This window comes from Siphateles boraxobius, unplaced genomic scaffold (assembly GCF_051911475.1).
Source record: "Siphateles boraxobius isolate OS27281-9 unplaced genomic scaffold, OSU_SipBor_1 19, whole genome shotgun sequence".
Taxonomy (NCBI): domain Eukaryota; kingdom Metazoa; phylum Chordata; class Actinopteri; order Cypriniformes; family Leuciscidae; genus Siphateles; species Siphateles boraxobius.
In genome coordinates, this window is record NW_027508799.1 from 21,291,786 (window position 1) to 21,307,328 (window position 15,543).

Sequence of the window (15,543 nt, forward strand, 5' to 3'; positions counted from 1 at the left end):
GCAGTTGATGCCCCAAAGTACTGTACACCATGCAATGATTGCTTTCTTAGGCTCGTTCAGCCAATTTATCCCTCCTGCTGACTCGGAATGATATGCTGTTGAGGTAGGCAGCTCACTTCCCTTTGAAACACATGCTTTGCCTCAGCGGTGAGTCGATGCCCTGACAGTGGCGCACACACACTCATCCTCCAGCGCGCATCTTCTGAGGCACCAGGAAACTTGCCGCTTTCAAATCTGTCATACAGTCATGAACTGGACATTGCTCGTGTTCGGTAGTGTGTGCTTACTGGTCCTGGGTGAGGACGCGTTCGTCCAAGGGAAGCGCGACGCGCGAACAGTAACTTTCTCTCGGACTGGACGCGGACACTCGAGAAGCAGACGGGACACCTGGACTGGACAAGCGCGTTTCACAGCATGCAAGACTCCACTGTCTCCCAAAGACCGAGAGATTCTGCTCAGCCACACACACGAGGTGAGAAGGAGACACTGAAGCTCACACAATCCAAATGAAGTATGATTTTTTATGCGGTTTTTTTTTTTTTTACTTTTTAAATTGAGATGAATGTCAAAAAGTTGCCTAATTTTCCTGAGTTCATACTACATTTATGGCGACAAAGTTTATAGTCGTGTTAAAATAATTTCTGTATATATTTACTAACAGTGATATATTAGATATGTTAATAATATTTTAGTCATTTAAAAAGAAAAAAAATTCCGTCCAATGTTGTTGTGGACACTGAAACATTTTTCTTGAATATATTTAAGAATAAGAGCCTTATTCTATATATACGTAAGTTTCTAAAGGTTTGGAACAACACAAGGGAGAGTAAATTATAGGAATTTAAATTGTATGTAAACAATTCATTTAAATGACAGACTGATCAGGACAGTCCACTTCCATCAGTATATCTGCAAGTTTGTCCTCTGGTCTTTTATTCCAGACGGGGTTTCATGGTGATGATGGATCCAGTTTTACCCTCACATGGGTTGGAGATGGAACTGGGGTTAGTCATTCTTCCCAAACCATAAAAAAAGATAAAAGTAACTAATAGATATCTCATCATAGTTCTCTATTTTAACGTTAATATATTGATAATATGGATGAACATTGCAGCATTTGTCATATTCAGTCATTACATCAAATTGTTCATGATAAAATGCCATTTGTTTAGTGTGTGTGTGTGTGTGTGTGTATTGTGAAACCATGCAGAAAAAGTGTGAACCCTTTTCTGTCCATCTCAGGTAATCCTAGTCCTTTCCACACTCAGCGCTCCCTCAGATTCATTTTATGAAGGCGGTTCGACGCGTCTTTACAGGAGGTCAGTGGTGCAGTTTTACCTCAAATACCATGGAGCTTTTACTGGTGCTTCTGTTAATCAGATATGCAACCATGAGGCTGATGCCAATCTCAAAAGAGCCAAATAATGCTTGGTTATTGACCAGCTGTTTACAAGATACATTTAGATGCAACCAATCAGATTTCCTTACTGATAAGTTGAATCTTTTTACAGTGATGACTATGGAAAGTCTTTTCATGATATCTCCCATGCCATCAACAACACATTTATAAAGAAAGACTTTGGGATAAGTGCTGGACCTGGGAATCCTCAACAGGTAAATAAATGTGCTAACATTAAGTCTGTAGCCATGGCTTTATCTCTGAGAAAGTTGCTTGACAAACCTGTCTCAACTAATTCTAATTAATTAGCTAATAACTAATAGTAATAGATATAGCAGATTAGAAACATGACCTTTGTTCAGTGTGATTGGGCATAGTTGTCAATTCGTGAGAAATATGTTTTTTACATTTTGACACCAGACAGATTCTGTCCAATCAGAAAAGGCCATGACGACTGTCTCAAGATAGTTCATGGTTTTAACAGACATTGCTATTGACAGCAGCCACGTAGTGTCAAAACCCACCACAAACCTCAAACGACACCTTTTTAACTTCCTATGAAGTGGGGTTGGTGTGAAGCTAGTTTCCTGGTGTTGTTCCATTATTCTTTGGGACCCTGTATATTTCACAGGGTTTTAATTATTTTCACCAGAATTATACACTTTTTGTTGCCATTACAGGTGATTCTAACAGCCAACCTGCCTTTCACCGAGACGCTAGGAGGAGTTATTCTTACGTCGATGGATGCTGGTGTGACGTTCAGATCAGTGCAGCTTCCATTCCACCCAGCACAGTCCATTCAGTTCCACTACCAGGACCCAAAATACCTTGTGGTCATCAGCATTGATGTGAGTAAGGTTTTCCCTCCTGTTTCATTAAGCCCCCTTAACAGTTTGTGAGGTGACTCAGGTCTTTACAACCGCCCTATTGCATTTGTACTTATTTGTCTTTTTTTATCTCTCTCTTTAGGATGGGCTATGGTTCTCACAAGACTTTGGGAACAGTTGGTCTGAAGTTCATGAAGGAGTTCACACATTCACATGGTGAGAACAATAACAGGGATCTGAATGAGTTTTAAGAACGCACAAAACATTTGAGAATGTCTGTTTACACACATATATTAAACAAAAAACGTATGTTAGATGCGATTAATCACGATTAATCGATTTGAAAGCACTTACAGTACATATTAGTGCTGTCAAACCGATTAATCGTGATTAATTGCATCTAACAAAAGTTTTTGTTTAATATGTGTGTTTATATATATATATATATATATGTTTATGTATGTGTACTGTATAATAACACACATATATTTATAAATATATATTTCTGTGTTTGTATATATGTATATAATATATATATAAAAGTTTGGTTAGATGTGATTAATTTATGATTAATCAATTTGACAGCACTTATATATAAATTATATAAATAAATATAAATATACACACACACAAATCAGTTTCATTTTCGTAAATATTAATTTTTTTTTTTTTTTTTCATTTCAAGGGGATCTGGAATTACTCTTTTCTTCAGTTCCAGCCCAAAAGGAACAGGTGCCTCTATTTTTTTTCCCAATAAATCATCATTAGACAAAAATAATCAGAGATACATTTTTTGTATAGCAGAAAGAAATTGGTCATTCAATTTAATGCTAAATTATTGACTTTACACATTAAATAACTCTATTCATTGTGTTTGAACCAGTGGAGGCAGCAAGACGAGGCGAGCTTATTCTGAGACGGACGCAGGATTTTGGCCAAACCTTTGCCACCATCGCCACGAACATCTTTTCTTTCGGATACATTGGCGGCTTCCTGTTTACCTCAGTCATGGAAAAACTGGTGTGGATCATTACAGACAACATGCACACTCAAGCACGTGTTCACTCTCATGAACACACTCCGTGCTGACCACCCTTTTTCACTTTCCCTTCTGTAAGAATCATCATGGAATGTTTGATTTATGAGATGTTGTGTTTACAGGGTTCTCCCCGTGTCATCTATGTGTCTTCAGACCAGGGTTACCATTTCAAAAAAGCTCAGCTACCATCAGCCACTACAGAGCAGGTGTGAAGAACACACACAAGCTTGAACACACTTATGATACACATTTTAAATAAATGTACTTATAATGAATTAATTCTACATAAATAATGGATTATAATTAAATGTATGAATAATTATATGTTATAAATAACATATGCAAGATATTATATTATAATTACTTAAATACAATAATTATTATTAATAAATATATAAATATAATTAAGTGTATTTATTTATTTTTCATAAATATGTTTGGGGAAATGTATGCTAGTTGTGCCATTACTTTTTGTTCCTGCTGATTTGGCAGAAAAAAAAGGTGCCACAACCTCTCACAAAGACGATTCAAGAGCTCCACACACTCATAACACTGTGCGCAACTCTTTAACTCACTGTTGATGTCTGTTTGCAGTTCTACTCCGTTCTGGACGGCGACGAGGACATGATCTTCATGCATGTGGACAACCCAGGAGGTTCTGTTTTACACTTTTTAACTTCATCCATTCCTCTTTCTCCATACTATCAAAGCTGTAAAAGAGAAGTATGCTTATTATTTAACAGCTCAACCACTGTTGCTTTCAGTTTAACAGTGTGGAGGCAGGACTTGTCAAGCGAGTTCCACTTTGTGCTGACATATCATAGAATGTCTCTGCACAAGTTGCTAGACTCTTTCGGATCAGTGTGTACCCTATTCATCTTTGAGTCTGGAGGTCTTTGTGAAGCGATGATCTCTGGAAACAGATAAGAGTAAGGATGGTGTAGTCTTTCAGTCAGGCCTTTGCTGTCACACTAGAGGAAATTGCACACAAATACACCCCTCATTGTATTTACATGTATGTATGACATACGGTACATGGTTCAAGTGAAGAGTTGTCTTATTTCCCATCATGCCTTTACATGTCGATCTGTTTCTCACTAAGACGTCCGATTCTCATTTTGTCACATGAAGCCGGTTAGATGGGTTTGCGGGGTTTGAATAATGATGCTTATGGCTGATCTCTTATCTCGTCTGAGAGAAAGCTGTGTCAGCGGAGTGTTTGTGTGTGATGTGATCTCACATGCTTACAGAAGACACATATTTTGGGACAATCTACACCTCTGATGACCGTGGAATCCTGTATTCTAAGTCTCTGGAGCGCCACCTGTTTGGCGGGGAGGGGAAGAGCGATTTCACTAATGTTACATCTTTGAGAGGGGTCTATCTCACCAACAAACTGGAGGAGGGTATGAACATTTGTTTCATGTTATTTCAGTTGTACTTAAAGGGTTAGTTCACCCAAAAATTAAAGTTCTGCATCAAGGATGTACATCTGAGCTTCCCTTTATCATATTTGATGAGAAATCGCTCAAGTTTCATTCAAAATATCTGCACTTGTGAATGAAAGGCTAATGGGTTTGCAATAACATGAGGGTGAGTAAATGATGACAAAATTTTTATTTTTGGCTGAACTATACCTTTAAGTACCAAATAGCCAATCACAATTGTAACGGTGCTGAAGTCATCACCTCTTGGGCCGCAGATGGACGCATTCGTTCAGTCATTTCGTTCGACAGAGGTGGCCGATGGAGATTTCTGAATAAACCAGAGAATGTGGATTGTCCAGAAAACTCGAAAAAGGTACACAGCTGAGGACTGAGTGAAGAGAAATTGTATCTGTTGAAGTTTTGATGAGCACAGTTTTCATTGCTCAGTTTCCTGTTCAAACATATTGGACATATTGAACATATTTTTATAATTAGCCAATATTGGATGAACATTTTACAAAAGAAAAAACCTATTTTATAAAATGTTTATTTTTTACATTGGCGTATAGATTAGCCTCAAAGCTTTTGACGACAGAGACGTATTATAACTAGTGATAGATGTTCTCTTCAGTATTGTGATGTAAATCCTAGTAAAACGGATTATCAAAAAAGAAAAAATGTAGGGGAGGGACTTCTAGAAGTCTTAAACTTAAAAGGTTACTGTAAATGTGTGTTCCAGTGTAACCTGCACATCCACGGAGAGCACAGTCACTTCAGCGGAATCACTCCCATGCTGCCTCTCTCTGAACCCAGCGCCACTGGTCTGCTCATCGCGCATGGTACCAGTCCCTCCCCTCTATCCTCACAACTTTCACCTTGCCCAACAAACTGGTCTAAATGTTAAATGTCACTGCAGGCAGTGTCGGAGACTCCATTTCTGCTGCCCGGCCAGATGTGTACGTGTCTGGGGACGGAGGTTACACCTGGTGGGGGACTCTGAGAGGACCTCACCATTACAGTATCCTGGACTCTGGAGGCCTGTTAGTGGCTGTGGAGGCGCATAGAGACAAACAGATCAGCTCCATAAAGTAACACTATCACTTGCCCTGTTGAAAACATCTCTTTTATGATAAATGGAGTCATATTTCAAAATGTAATTTGTGTTTGCTGTCGTATATGACTATGTACGTGGATGTTTTCAGGTTTTCCACAGATGAAGGACAATGCTGGAAGACATATAATTTTACAGGCCACCCGATCTTCTTGGCAGGACTGGCATCTGAGCCAGGCACTAAGACAATGAATATCAGCATTTTCGGCTACCGCCCAGATGATGATGATCAGCCCATGTGGGTGGCTGTCACCATAGACTTTGAACACCTGCTCACCAGAGAATGTAAGAAACTTTTCAAGAATTCTGGGGAGAAAGAAGTAATAAAATACTGTAATAAGTGTCATTTGAATATAATTAAGGCTCAGACCAGCATTGGGGAAAGTTACTTTTAAAAGTAATGCGTTACAATATTGCGTTACTTCCTAAAGCAGTGGTATTCAAAGGGCGGACCTCGCCAAGACCCCGCCTTGGTGGCATCTGGACCCAAAAACTTTGAAATTACTAGTTAACTTGGCTTTGTGCTCATGGTGCGAGTTTTGATTATTAGATTATGTAGTTCTTTGTTTTTAGTAGTTTATCACTTTGAACAAAATATGGTCCATACTTTTCTTAAGAGATAAACCCTGCACCCCCTGTATGTTTTCTCAGTCCCAATGTCTTCTCTGTGCCATACACATAGGTGTCTAAACAACAAAAAAAAAATAATAGCCTGATAAAACATCTGATCCTATAAGGTACGCCGTGTACTGGTTCGTGAAGCTGAATAGCCAATCAGAGTGATCTCTCTCACCGACGTGCTGTGCCGCAGGTTCAATATGCTCAAGGCCAACAGACACTCAATGACAGCCTAAAATTCTCCAACTATCAACTTGAGGTTACTGCATTAAAAATGGAAAAATTACAGTTCCTATATTGCTACCATCTCTGTGAGTTCTGGGTTGTTGCTAGGTGGTTGCTTACTGGCGCAAGTCTCTATGATATTCCAGTCCCTTAATAAAAAATGTTTTTTGTAAGAAAACAAGATTTTTTCACCAGTTTTATCATCTACCAGTTGAAATCAGTATGATTGCTTAGAGAATTAATACCATTGCTCACACTACTCAATATCATTCATATCTGTGCCACAAATGTGGCAATTGAAAACATAGGTTTAGGTGTTTGTTTAAATCGTCATATTTCCTAGGTGGTGAACAGGACTATGTGAAGTGGTTGGCGCACTCTGACTACGACTCTGACCCAGAAACAGACGGATGTCTCTTGGGCTACAAGGAGACATTTAGAAGACTGAAAAAACTTTCAGCATGTAGAAACGGGAGAGGATATGTGGTCAGCAGGCAGCAGCGCCCGTGTCTTTGCACTGGAGAAGACTTCATGTGGTAGGAAAAAAGGGCAGAACACTTAGGTTTGGACTTCTGCTTGTACCAAAAGGGTTTTCTGAACATCTATCCTGTCAACAGTGACTATGGCTTCTATCGACATGAAAACAGCTCGGAGTGTCTCCCACAGCCTGACTTCCTGAATCAAACCCAGGATATTTGCTTAGATGGGGAGCTAGAGGACCTTCAGACTTCAGGGTGATTAAATACATCTTGTTTTCTATTTCGAACAAATTCCTAAAGTCATACTCGCTGTTCCCTGTTATAATTATACCACTGTGTCAAACAGGTATCGTAAGATTCCCGGTGATAAATGTGAGAGTGGTTTCAGCCCTCCGAGAAGAAACAATGCTTTCAAAAAGAATTGTGGGAAAGACAGTTCACCTACTTCCTCAAATTTGCATACTGAGAAATCAGTAAGTATAGTTCATTTCTGAGAATTATTCATTCATTTTAGGGTGGCCAAAAACATTCAGTAAAAATCATTTTAAAGGCATTTTGGGTCATTCTTTGAGGAGGGATGTTACATACAATATGAAGAGCATTAATACTTTTAAAAAGTAAAATTTGCTGACGCAATATTTACAAGACTGCTGTATTTTGGAATCAACATGGCTGTCGTTCAGCTGCATATTAATATTAAGAAACTTACATTGTGGTCCCAAAATTATCAGTTACTTTTGGTCTGTTTTTGCTTGTTCTGTTTTTTCAGTGACTTTTTCATAAAGACTTGTTTGCTGCCTGCAACCTACTGTTTTGACAATATAACTGCAGACCGAGCCTGATAAAATTCCCTCCCTCCAAAATGCACAGACTAAAATAAGAAGAATATAAGACCCTTAATAATTGTTGATAAATGTATTTACTGTCTTTTTATTTGCAGCCTGGCATGCTGGTTCTCATTGTGGTATGTACTTGTGTGGGGGTCATCGGTTTAGTTATTACTGCAGCTTTAATAATCTTTTCAAGGAGAATAAACTGTAGGCAAAGGTAAGGTAACATGATAAAAACCTTCATTGTCCTGTGTTCGATATTACATCCATTTAAAGCCATGTTTAGTATCTGACATACGAATTGCCTTGCAAAAATCACATTCTCTTCTTGTCAAATTCTGTCCCCTGCAGGTCACCTACGTATCGGTTTTCTGCTCTGCAACTCCAAGAAGATGATCTGTATGTTAATTATGAGAACAGCCCCAATGGCAAAATGAATGGTTTCCAGGACCAGGAGGATTCAGATGATGTGAGCTTGATTAAGCAAATACAGCAAATACCCCCCCCCCCCCCCCCCCCCCCACACACACACACACAGACACCCCTATTATTTCCTAATAAATGCCTGTTTATTATTACTATTTTGCATTCACTTGCTGACCTTTTTACCTTTTCTTTAGGATCTCATCGAATGAACAACATAAGTTGGAACAACTTAAGATTTGCAGACAGGAGTGAATTGTTTCAAATGAATCTCTTCTCAACCCCAGGCACTGTAATTGGACAATAAACGGCTAGAAATAATGTTGAACTGAAAATGATATCTTGCTGCGGTCAGGTTCTTGTTTTGTTTTATGAAGTGTCTTATATAGGCACCGGAGGATAATGTATAATTACGAGTGAATTTACCTTCAGACTCTGTCTTTTGCACTGGAATCATTCATATTCCCTCAAGCTGCTGCTGGTAATCCTTCTTGAGTTTTGGGACTATGTATTTTCAAATAGACCTGTTTTTAATTTGTAAATAAATTAAAATGCATTTAAACAGCCTGCACTATTTATACTCTTCCAATCATCCACATTTAAATAATTGTTTTATAACACCATATTAAGTATATAATAATCATAAAATAATTCGAAGGGTTTTTTAAAAGAGTAACTCAACCCCTGGTCAGAGCCTGACTCCACCCGCTGGCAATATTTGAAAAATGCTGAAAAGGGGGGCAGTTGTTTTAGGGTTTAGTTACCCTTTAAATAGCTTCATATAGAATAAAGTATGTCATATTGCATAGTGCAAATTGCTCTACCACTATAGCTAATACAATACCACTATAGAAAACAATTCAAATAAGAGACCAAAGAGTTGTCTGTCTTTGAAAAACAAATAAACCACACAACTCACATGAACATATATTCACCTCACACCTCCTCTGTAACACATACTCTCAAGCATACACTACATACTACACTACACACCAAACATGCACCAGACACACATCTTGGTTACACTTTATTTTAAGGTGTCCTTGTAACTTTATACATTTTAGGTCTCACTAATAGTAAAGGTACTTTGGGTTAAGGTTAGGCTCAGGGTAAGTTGCATGTAACTTTGCATAATTGACTATAGTTATTACTATAGTAACTATATAACGTGTAACAGGGACACTGTAAAATAAAGTGTTACCCACATCTTCACTAAAACACAAACCTGACACAAGATTCAAGAATATTATAGCGATTCAGGGTATAAATTTTTATTTTTATAAATTACACCATATTTAAAGAAAGTACGTTGTGTCTTTGAATCGCGTTATCTAAATATTGAGTGGGGTTTTTTTCAGGCCATTGTCTGTGTATTATTAAACATATATTAAACTACCATAAAAAGCATACCCTTAAGCATAGCTTAATTTAGAAAAGCTTTACTTTAAAAAAATAACATAAAAATATTTGTTCAAATAATAATAGATCAGTGGTACGCCCCCACCGTGACGTTTCATTCTCAAACACACGCGCACGCTCCTCCTTGCACGTGAACCCGGATGTATCGGGATATTCGGCACTGTGTCGCCGTGGCACCCAGGTAACGTTACTCCTTCCTATTCTCCTCTGCTTTATTCAATATCTTTCTAACAGTAGATCAGCTGAGTTGCATGCTGTACTTGAATTCATACTCAATTTTTTCTGTTTGAAGGTTTATTCTTGTGTTTTGTCTTTATCTTCGTCCCATGCTAACGGCTACTGTCACTTTACAGCTGTCAACTAACACATAACGTTAAACCGTTTAATTCGCTTCTGCCGTCTTTGTCAGGCATAATAAGATGTTTTCAAGTTGTAACGTTATGTGTTTGTTTTACAACATAAGTAATGAGCTGAAGTTAAAGCTAATATTCAGTCACATTGTTTTTGTTGGATGGTTGGCTAATGTGGACCAGAATCGTATTGATCAGACATCATGACGATCATTAACTTACAATTCCTGTTGGTCACATTAGTGTTATAAGTGTTAAATATTTAGGAATTCAGGCTTTTGTAATATGATGATATTTGATCTCACATCAGTTGTCTGGATCTCAGTGTGGTACAGGTGCTAGCTGAGCCATCAGGATGATGCGAGCCGGAGGTTTGTTCCCCTTATTTCAAACTTGCAAGTATATATTAAATCAGGTAACCAAAGGCAAATATTTGCGTAATTGCCATTGACAATATGTTTTAGTAATTTGTGTGAAGAAAATTGCACTATTACTGCTAATCCAGTAATTGTTTACCTTACAAAAGTATACAAAAATAAAGTTAAAATGAAGTATAATATAATCATATTATATTATAAATTATAATTGAATATAACTATGGTCAGTTAAGCTGAAGCCCCTCTAAAAAAGTCTAGTGATGCCCATGACAATGGACCTCAAACGTTTAAAGGGATAGTTCAGCCAAAATTGAAAATTTTAACACTACGTACTCACCCAAGTTGTTCTAAACCTGAATGAGTTTCTTTCTTCTGTTGAAAAAAAGAAAGATAAAAAAGAATACATTTTGAAGAATGGATCACATTGGACTTCTATAGCTGGAAAAAATACTATGGAAGTCAATGGGTGCCTTCAACTGTCTGGTTACCATTTTTGGGTGAACTATCCCTTTAAGAATATGCTAAGTTTGGTTTTGACAATTTAGGTTACTACATATTTTTGTTATTATCATTGTACTATTTGCATTAAACATTGTTTTCCCCCTTTTTACAGGAGTTTTGAAACTCATTGTGCTAGTTTCAATTTTCTTTCTGGCTGTGTTCCTGGCCTTTGAGCTATTAGAGAATCATATGAATCTTAATATGGGGAAAGTCTTTGGTGAGTTCATATTCTGCAGCATCCATCATCTCACACACCGTTTCCTGTTAGCAAAGTAAACTAATTTGCCTGTTTAGTTCAAGAATAGCTTAGATTTCATCTTTCAGTGTTTGACATGACACGTTGCTATTGGCTAATCGACATCTGTTTCTCTACAGCACGATATGCACCTGGAGAGACCGTTCGTGAGTACATATTTACTGGTTGTCTTTATGAGAGTTGAGGATTGTGAATGAGTTCTATTCCTTGATCCTTCCTAGCTCTTCCTGAACTTTTGTTTAGAACTCCAAATAAAATCGAACTAGAAAATGCAGGTGTAATAATGGAATAAAATGTCAAATGGAGCTGTGCACAACTCAATCATAGCTTTGCATATTAACACAGAGTATTAACAATATGAATGATTCATATGTAAATTAATGGTGTGTGTATGTGTGTGACATGAATAGTATGTAGGTGTTAGATTCCTTATATCTGTGTGGGACAATGTTCTGTAGATGTCACACTGGATGTGTTGTTAAACTGGCATTTGTTTACTAATTTGATAAAGTAGGTGTGGCCTTTTTATAATTTACTTGAGAAATGTGTCACAATTTCATCTTTCAAATGTGTCACAAAATTTCATCAAATGTGTCATAAAATAAACAGTAAGACTCGATCCAGCATGAAGATCTGGTATATGTTTACATAGATAAGCAATTAATAAATAGCTTAGGCCGAGCGCAAGAACATGCCTTAAATGATTTTGACCGACATCTCTGTTTATGTATGAATTGATGTTGTTTTCAGCAACCAGGCCACTTCGCCACAAATGCGGCCTTTCTAAATCCTGTCCCGAGGACCATTTCGCCTTTAAGATCACCAGTGGAGCAGCCAGTGTAGTCGGCCCAAAAATGTGTTTTCAGGACAATGTGTAGGTTTTACACGCATCTTATTGCACTATCCAAAAATACAAATCATGACTCCTGCATGAATTCAAGCTGGGTGCATCAGTGGAAACATGAGAAGAATTTGACGGCTGCAGTTTGAACTCTTTCTTTTATCAGATTAATGAGCGGAGTGAAGAACAACATTGGACGCGGTATAAACATCGCATTGATCAACGGTACGCCTCCTTTTGGTCTTCAGAAACATGTTGATGCTAAAACCTTTTTTAATGCATGTATTGTGAAGTCATATCCAGTAGATACTGAGAGAAAATGGACTGCATTAATCCACAATCTTTTTACAGGGAAGACTGGTGAGATGACCAAGACTGATTCCTTTGACATGTGGTCTGGAGGTAAATCTGCTTCTACACTCCATATCTGGTTTCCACATGCAGATTCTGGAAGTGCGGGTGATCCAGTCACTAGTGCATGGTGCTTTCTCGAAATTATGATATGTTTGCACCTGCTCTACATCTTCAGCGGCATCATGTCGACAGATGATTGTTTGATTATGAAGTAGATTTGAGACTATAGTTTGAACGAATCCCTTTTCTTTGCATGACACATGAACATGACAGTACAGAATAGCTCTTTCTGCATCATCCTGAACATTTTATAAGCATTTGTTTCATTTGTTATAGAACGGAAGAGAGGCTCACGGGAGTGCGTGTGAATGTCACACACTTTTGAATTTCCTGGCAAATACATCCAGAGTCCTTCACATAAAAATACAAAAGTCTACAGGCTTTAATTGACAACCCAGGAAGTTGGGGAATGTTTTTTTTAGGTTTCTTTACAAGCTGTTCACACATTGGCTATAAAAAAGTGATTAATACATGAACATTCTCACATATAGCCCCTTTAAAATTGAAATAATTAAATTCCATTATTCCAGGCATTTCAAGAACTGAATGTTATTCAGCATTCACGCTCTTTATGACCAATGGCTTTTACAGTCGTTCGTGATTATGGGATATTTTCTCTTTTAATTATTTTTTATAGACAATTTCTACCTGACAAAATATTTGAGAGCCTGACCTAACTAGAAAAAAAATTCTATTCATTATAGTAATTTCCATGACTTTTCACGTTTGTAAAATTCCCTAATATGTTTTTTTTAAAGACTTTGGAAAACCTTATTCTTAAATAAAAATGACAGTTGTTGATTGAACAAAAATATTTGAAAAAGTTTCAATGTTTATATTAAATTTTACTTAAAATCATCTTGCGGCCAAAGTGTGCTAAGGCCCCCTGGTTGAGAACCTCTGTATCAATTGGCTCACAAGAGACCAGTGGGGTCACTGTGTCATTATTAAGAGCTCGTTTGTAGTAGGTATGTGAATTCCCTATTGAGTTAAATATTAATTTTAAACTGTTATTCTTGACTAGATGTGAATGCGCTCATTAAATACTTGAAGGAAATAGAAGATGGAAGCATTGTCATGATGGCCACTTTTGACGATCCCGCAACAAAGTGAGCCGCTTCACTACATTTTTGGTCAAACCTTTACAGATCTGTCTCGGTTTGTCTATTTATTGCATTTATTATTATGTACAGGCTGAATGAAGAGGCCAGAAATCTGATAGCAGATTTGGGCAGCACAAGCATCAGCATACTGGGCTTCAGAGATAACTGGGTGTTTGTTGGAGGCAAAGGGATCAAGACAAAGAGCCCCTTTGAGCAGGTAAAGTTGCCTTATGTCTTTTTTTCAGGCTGCATCCTATACTAATGCTGGAGCATGTCCTGTTAAAAAAAATTATATCAGTGTAAGTATCTAAAAAACCATCTCATGTGTCTCCAGCACATCAAGAACAGCGCAGAGACCAACAAATATGAAGGCTGGCCTGAAGTTTTGGAGATGGAAGGATGCATTCCAATAAAACGCGAGTGAAAACTTCTCACTGTATTTAAATAATATAGCATTTTCATATACAGCCTGGAGAAGACTGAAGAACACACAATTGAACATATACAGTGTTTGATTGGCATTGACAATATTGAAAGTAAGGGTAGACTAGACTTTAAATTTGAAGTCTTAAATCTTACCATTAGAGATCCTGAGTATTTGCTGCTCTATATTTTTATTTATTTAACAGGGTACCATTCTTTTTGAATTTCCACTACTTCCATTAAATGATTACTAGATAAGGATTTGAAAACTCATTTTAAGTGGATTCAACTAAACAAAGAGCAATACGTTGGCAGTGAAATATTTTACAAATGAAAATAATTATAAAAAGTTATATTTACCATAGAGAACTTCACTAATTATTGTGAATTTTCCAGCCTTGAAAATCACTATTTTAAAATTCCATGCTTGTGCGAAGCCTGATTTGTTGGTTTTATTGTTTTAACTGGTCCATAAACAGCACGTTTTCTGCCATTTGTGAGGCTCCAATGTCATAAGGAAAAAAGAGATATTGAACCAAATTTACTTTGTCTCATGTACTGTTTTTTTGTTTTTCTCCCAGAAAATTAAGGTAGAGGGTTTCGCTCTTTTTTTATTATTATTTATCACTGCACTATGACACTCTAAATGTTGATCAGACTGGATTTATATAAATGGCCGATGGGCTGCTGTCACCAAAATGTTTTATTTTACTTATTTCTTTTTTTATTTGTAGGTATATTTATGTTTCTACTGTCAACAGTATTTTGACTGTTGTGCTTTATTAACAATGGAAGATAGTGAAGAATCTTTTATTTTTTATTATGAAACTGCCAATATCTCTGGTGTGATGGGATAGGTTTAGGTTTTTCTTTTTACCTTCTACTGTTAAACTACTGTCTCCGGTTGTATGCTGTTTGTTCTTTTTAAAAGCTTTTGGGAATGTTGTTACATTTGAGGGGGGCATTCAATGATTACCATCAGTTATGTTGATAGTTCATCTGGTATCTGTTATGTACCTGCAGTTAGTGTTCATATCAAGCAATAATATCATACAGTATAACTGCTTTCATCCCTTATTGTGCCTTCTATCAGTAGTATGTGCTTTTCTACCAGGTAGTAAAATGTCCCACAATTATTGCGGAATTAGAATACAAAACCATCGTTACTTCTTAATTTTATAATTCACGGCACAATTGTAACTATATACTGTGAAGTTGTGGAATGAAACCCCTTTCTTTTGCAAGAACAAGTTTTGTGTGCCTTTTTTTTTTTTTTTACAATGATCAGATGCCAAGTGATTGTGTGAGTTTTCGTGTGGAATTCTTGATGTTGCACGTAATTGCCTTAACATGTAAAGCTGTTTTGAGGATTTCTTTAGTACTAAGTAAATTTAAATCAAATTAATTGTGCATTGTGTTTGCAGTCTTTCCTAATGGCTGTCATTTTTTTTTAAAGTTTCACATAAAAAAGTTGAGAAAAT

General features: G+C 37.0%; 2 protein-coding genes across 6 annotated transcripts; both read left to right on the forward strand.

Annotated features, from left to right (window-relative positions):
• The first annotated feature begins 117 nt into the window (after positions 1 to 117).
• LOC143741788 (sortilin) lies at positions 118 to 8,940 on the forward strand. 2 transcript variants are annotated; one of them, XM_077234242.1, is made up of 21 exons: positions 118 to 472; positions 942 to 1,004; positions 1,243 to 1,319; positions 1,512 to 1,614; positions 2,080 to 2,247; positions 2,369 to 2,442; positions 2,912 to 2,958; positions 3,110 to 3,246; positions 3,388 to 3,471; positions 3,860 to 3,920; positions 4,516 to 4,671; positions 4,968 to 5,065; positions 5,432 to 5,531; positions 5,609 to 5,780; positions 5,895 to 6,088; positions 6,990 to 7,182; positions 7,264 to 7,380; positions 7,472 to 7,598; positions 8,066 to 8,172; positions 8,307 to 8,424; positions 8,576 to 8,940. In XM_077234242.1, the coding sequence occupies exons 1-21, from the start codon at positions 248 to 250 to the stop codon at positions 8,588 to 8,590; spliced, it is 2,436 nt and encodes an 811-aa protein (XP_077090357.1). In that variant the 5' UTR covers positions 118 to 247; the 3' UTR covers positions 8,591 to 8,940. The 2 variants fall into 2 exon arrangements, with proteins under 2 accessions (XP_077090357.1, XP_077090358.1); XM_077234243.1 differs by having other exon boundaries at positions 161 to 472; positions 4,519 to 4,671.
• Positions 8,941 to 9,907: 967 nt separating this feature from the next.
• fam3c (FAM3 metabolism regulating signaling molecule C) lies at positions 9,908 to 15,542 on the forward strand. Of its 4 annotated transcripts, none has more exons than XM_077234250.1 (10): positions 9,908 to 9,978; positions 10,458 to 10,518; positions 11,138 to 11,242; positions 11,401 to 11,427; positions 12,032 to 12,155; positions 12,289 to 12,347; positions 12,474 to 12,524; positions 13,561 to 13,645; positions 13,730 to 13,856; positions 13,974 to 15,542. In XM_077234250.1, exons 2-10 carry the CDS (start codon positions 10,503 to 10,505, stop codon positions 14,061 to 14,063), a joined length of 684 nt encoding a protein of 227 aa, XP_077090365.1. In that variant the 5' UTR covers positions 9,908 to 9,978; positions 10,458 to 10,502; the 3' UTR covers positions 14,064 to 15,542. The 4 variants fall into 4 exon arrangements, with proteins under 4 accessions (XP_077090365.1, XP_077090366.1, XP_077090367.1 ...); XM_077234251.1 differs by having other exon boundaries at positions 9,913 to 9,978; positions 10,473 to 10,518; XM_077234252.1 differs by having other exon boundaries at positions 9,914 to 10,034; positions 10,453 to 10,518.
• Position 15,543: the final 1 nt, after the last annotated feature.

Bases quoted from the DNA above. Each gene is read 5' to 3' on its own strand.
- LOC143741788 (XM_077234242.1), top strand. From the start codon at position 248: ATGAACTGGACATTGCTCGTGTTCGGTAGTGTGTGCTTACTGGTCCTG. The intron at 2,248-2,368 runs GTGAGTAAGGTT...CTCTCTCTTTAG, and splicing joins TTGTGGTCATCAGCATTGAT to GATGGGCTATGGTTCTCACA. The intron at 6,089-6,989 runs GTAAGAAACTTT...CATATTTCCTAG, and splicing joins ACACCTGCTCACCAGAGAAT to GTGGTGAACAGGACTATGTG.
- fam3c (XM_077234250.1), top strand. The intron at 12,348-12,473 runs GTACGCCTCCTT...ATCTTTTTACAG, and splicing joins AAACATCGCATTGATCAACG to GGAAGACTGGTGAGATGACC. The intron at 12,525-13,560 runs GTAAATCTGCTT...ATTCTTGACTAG, and splicing joins CTTTGACATGTGGTCTGGAG to ATGTGAATGCGCTCATTAAA.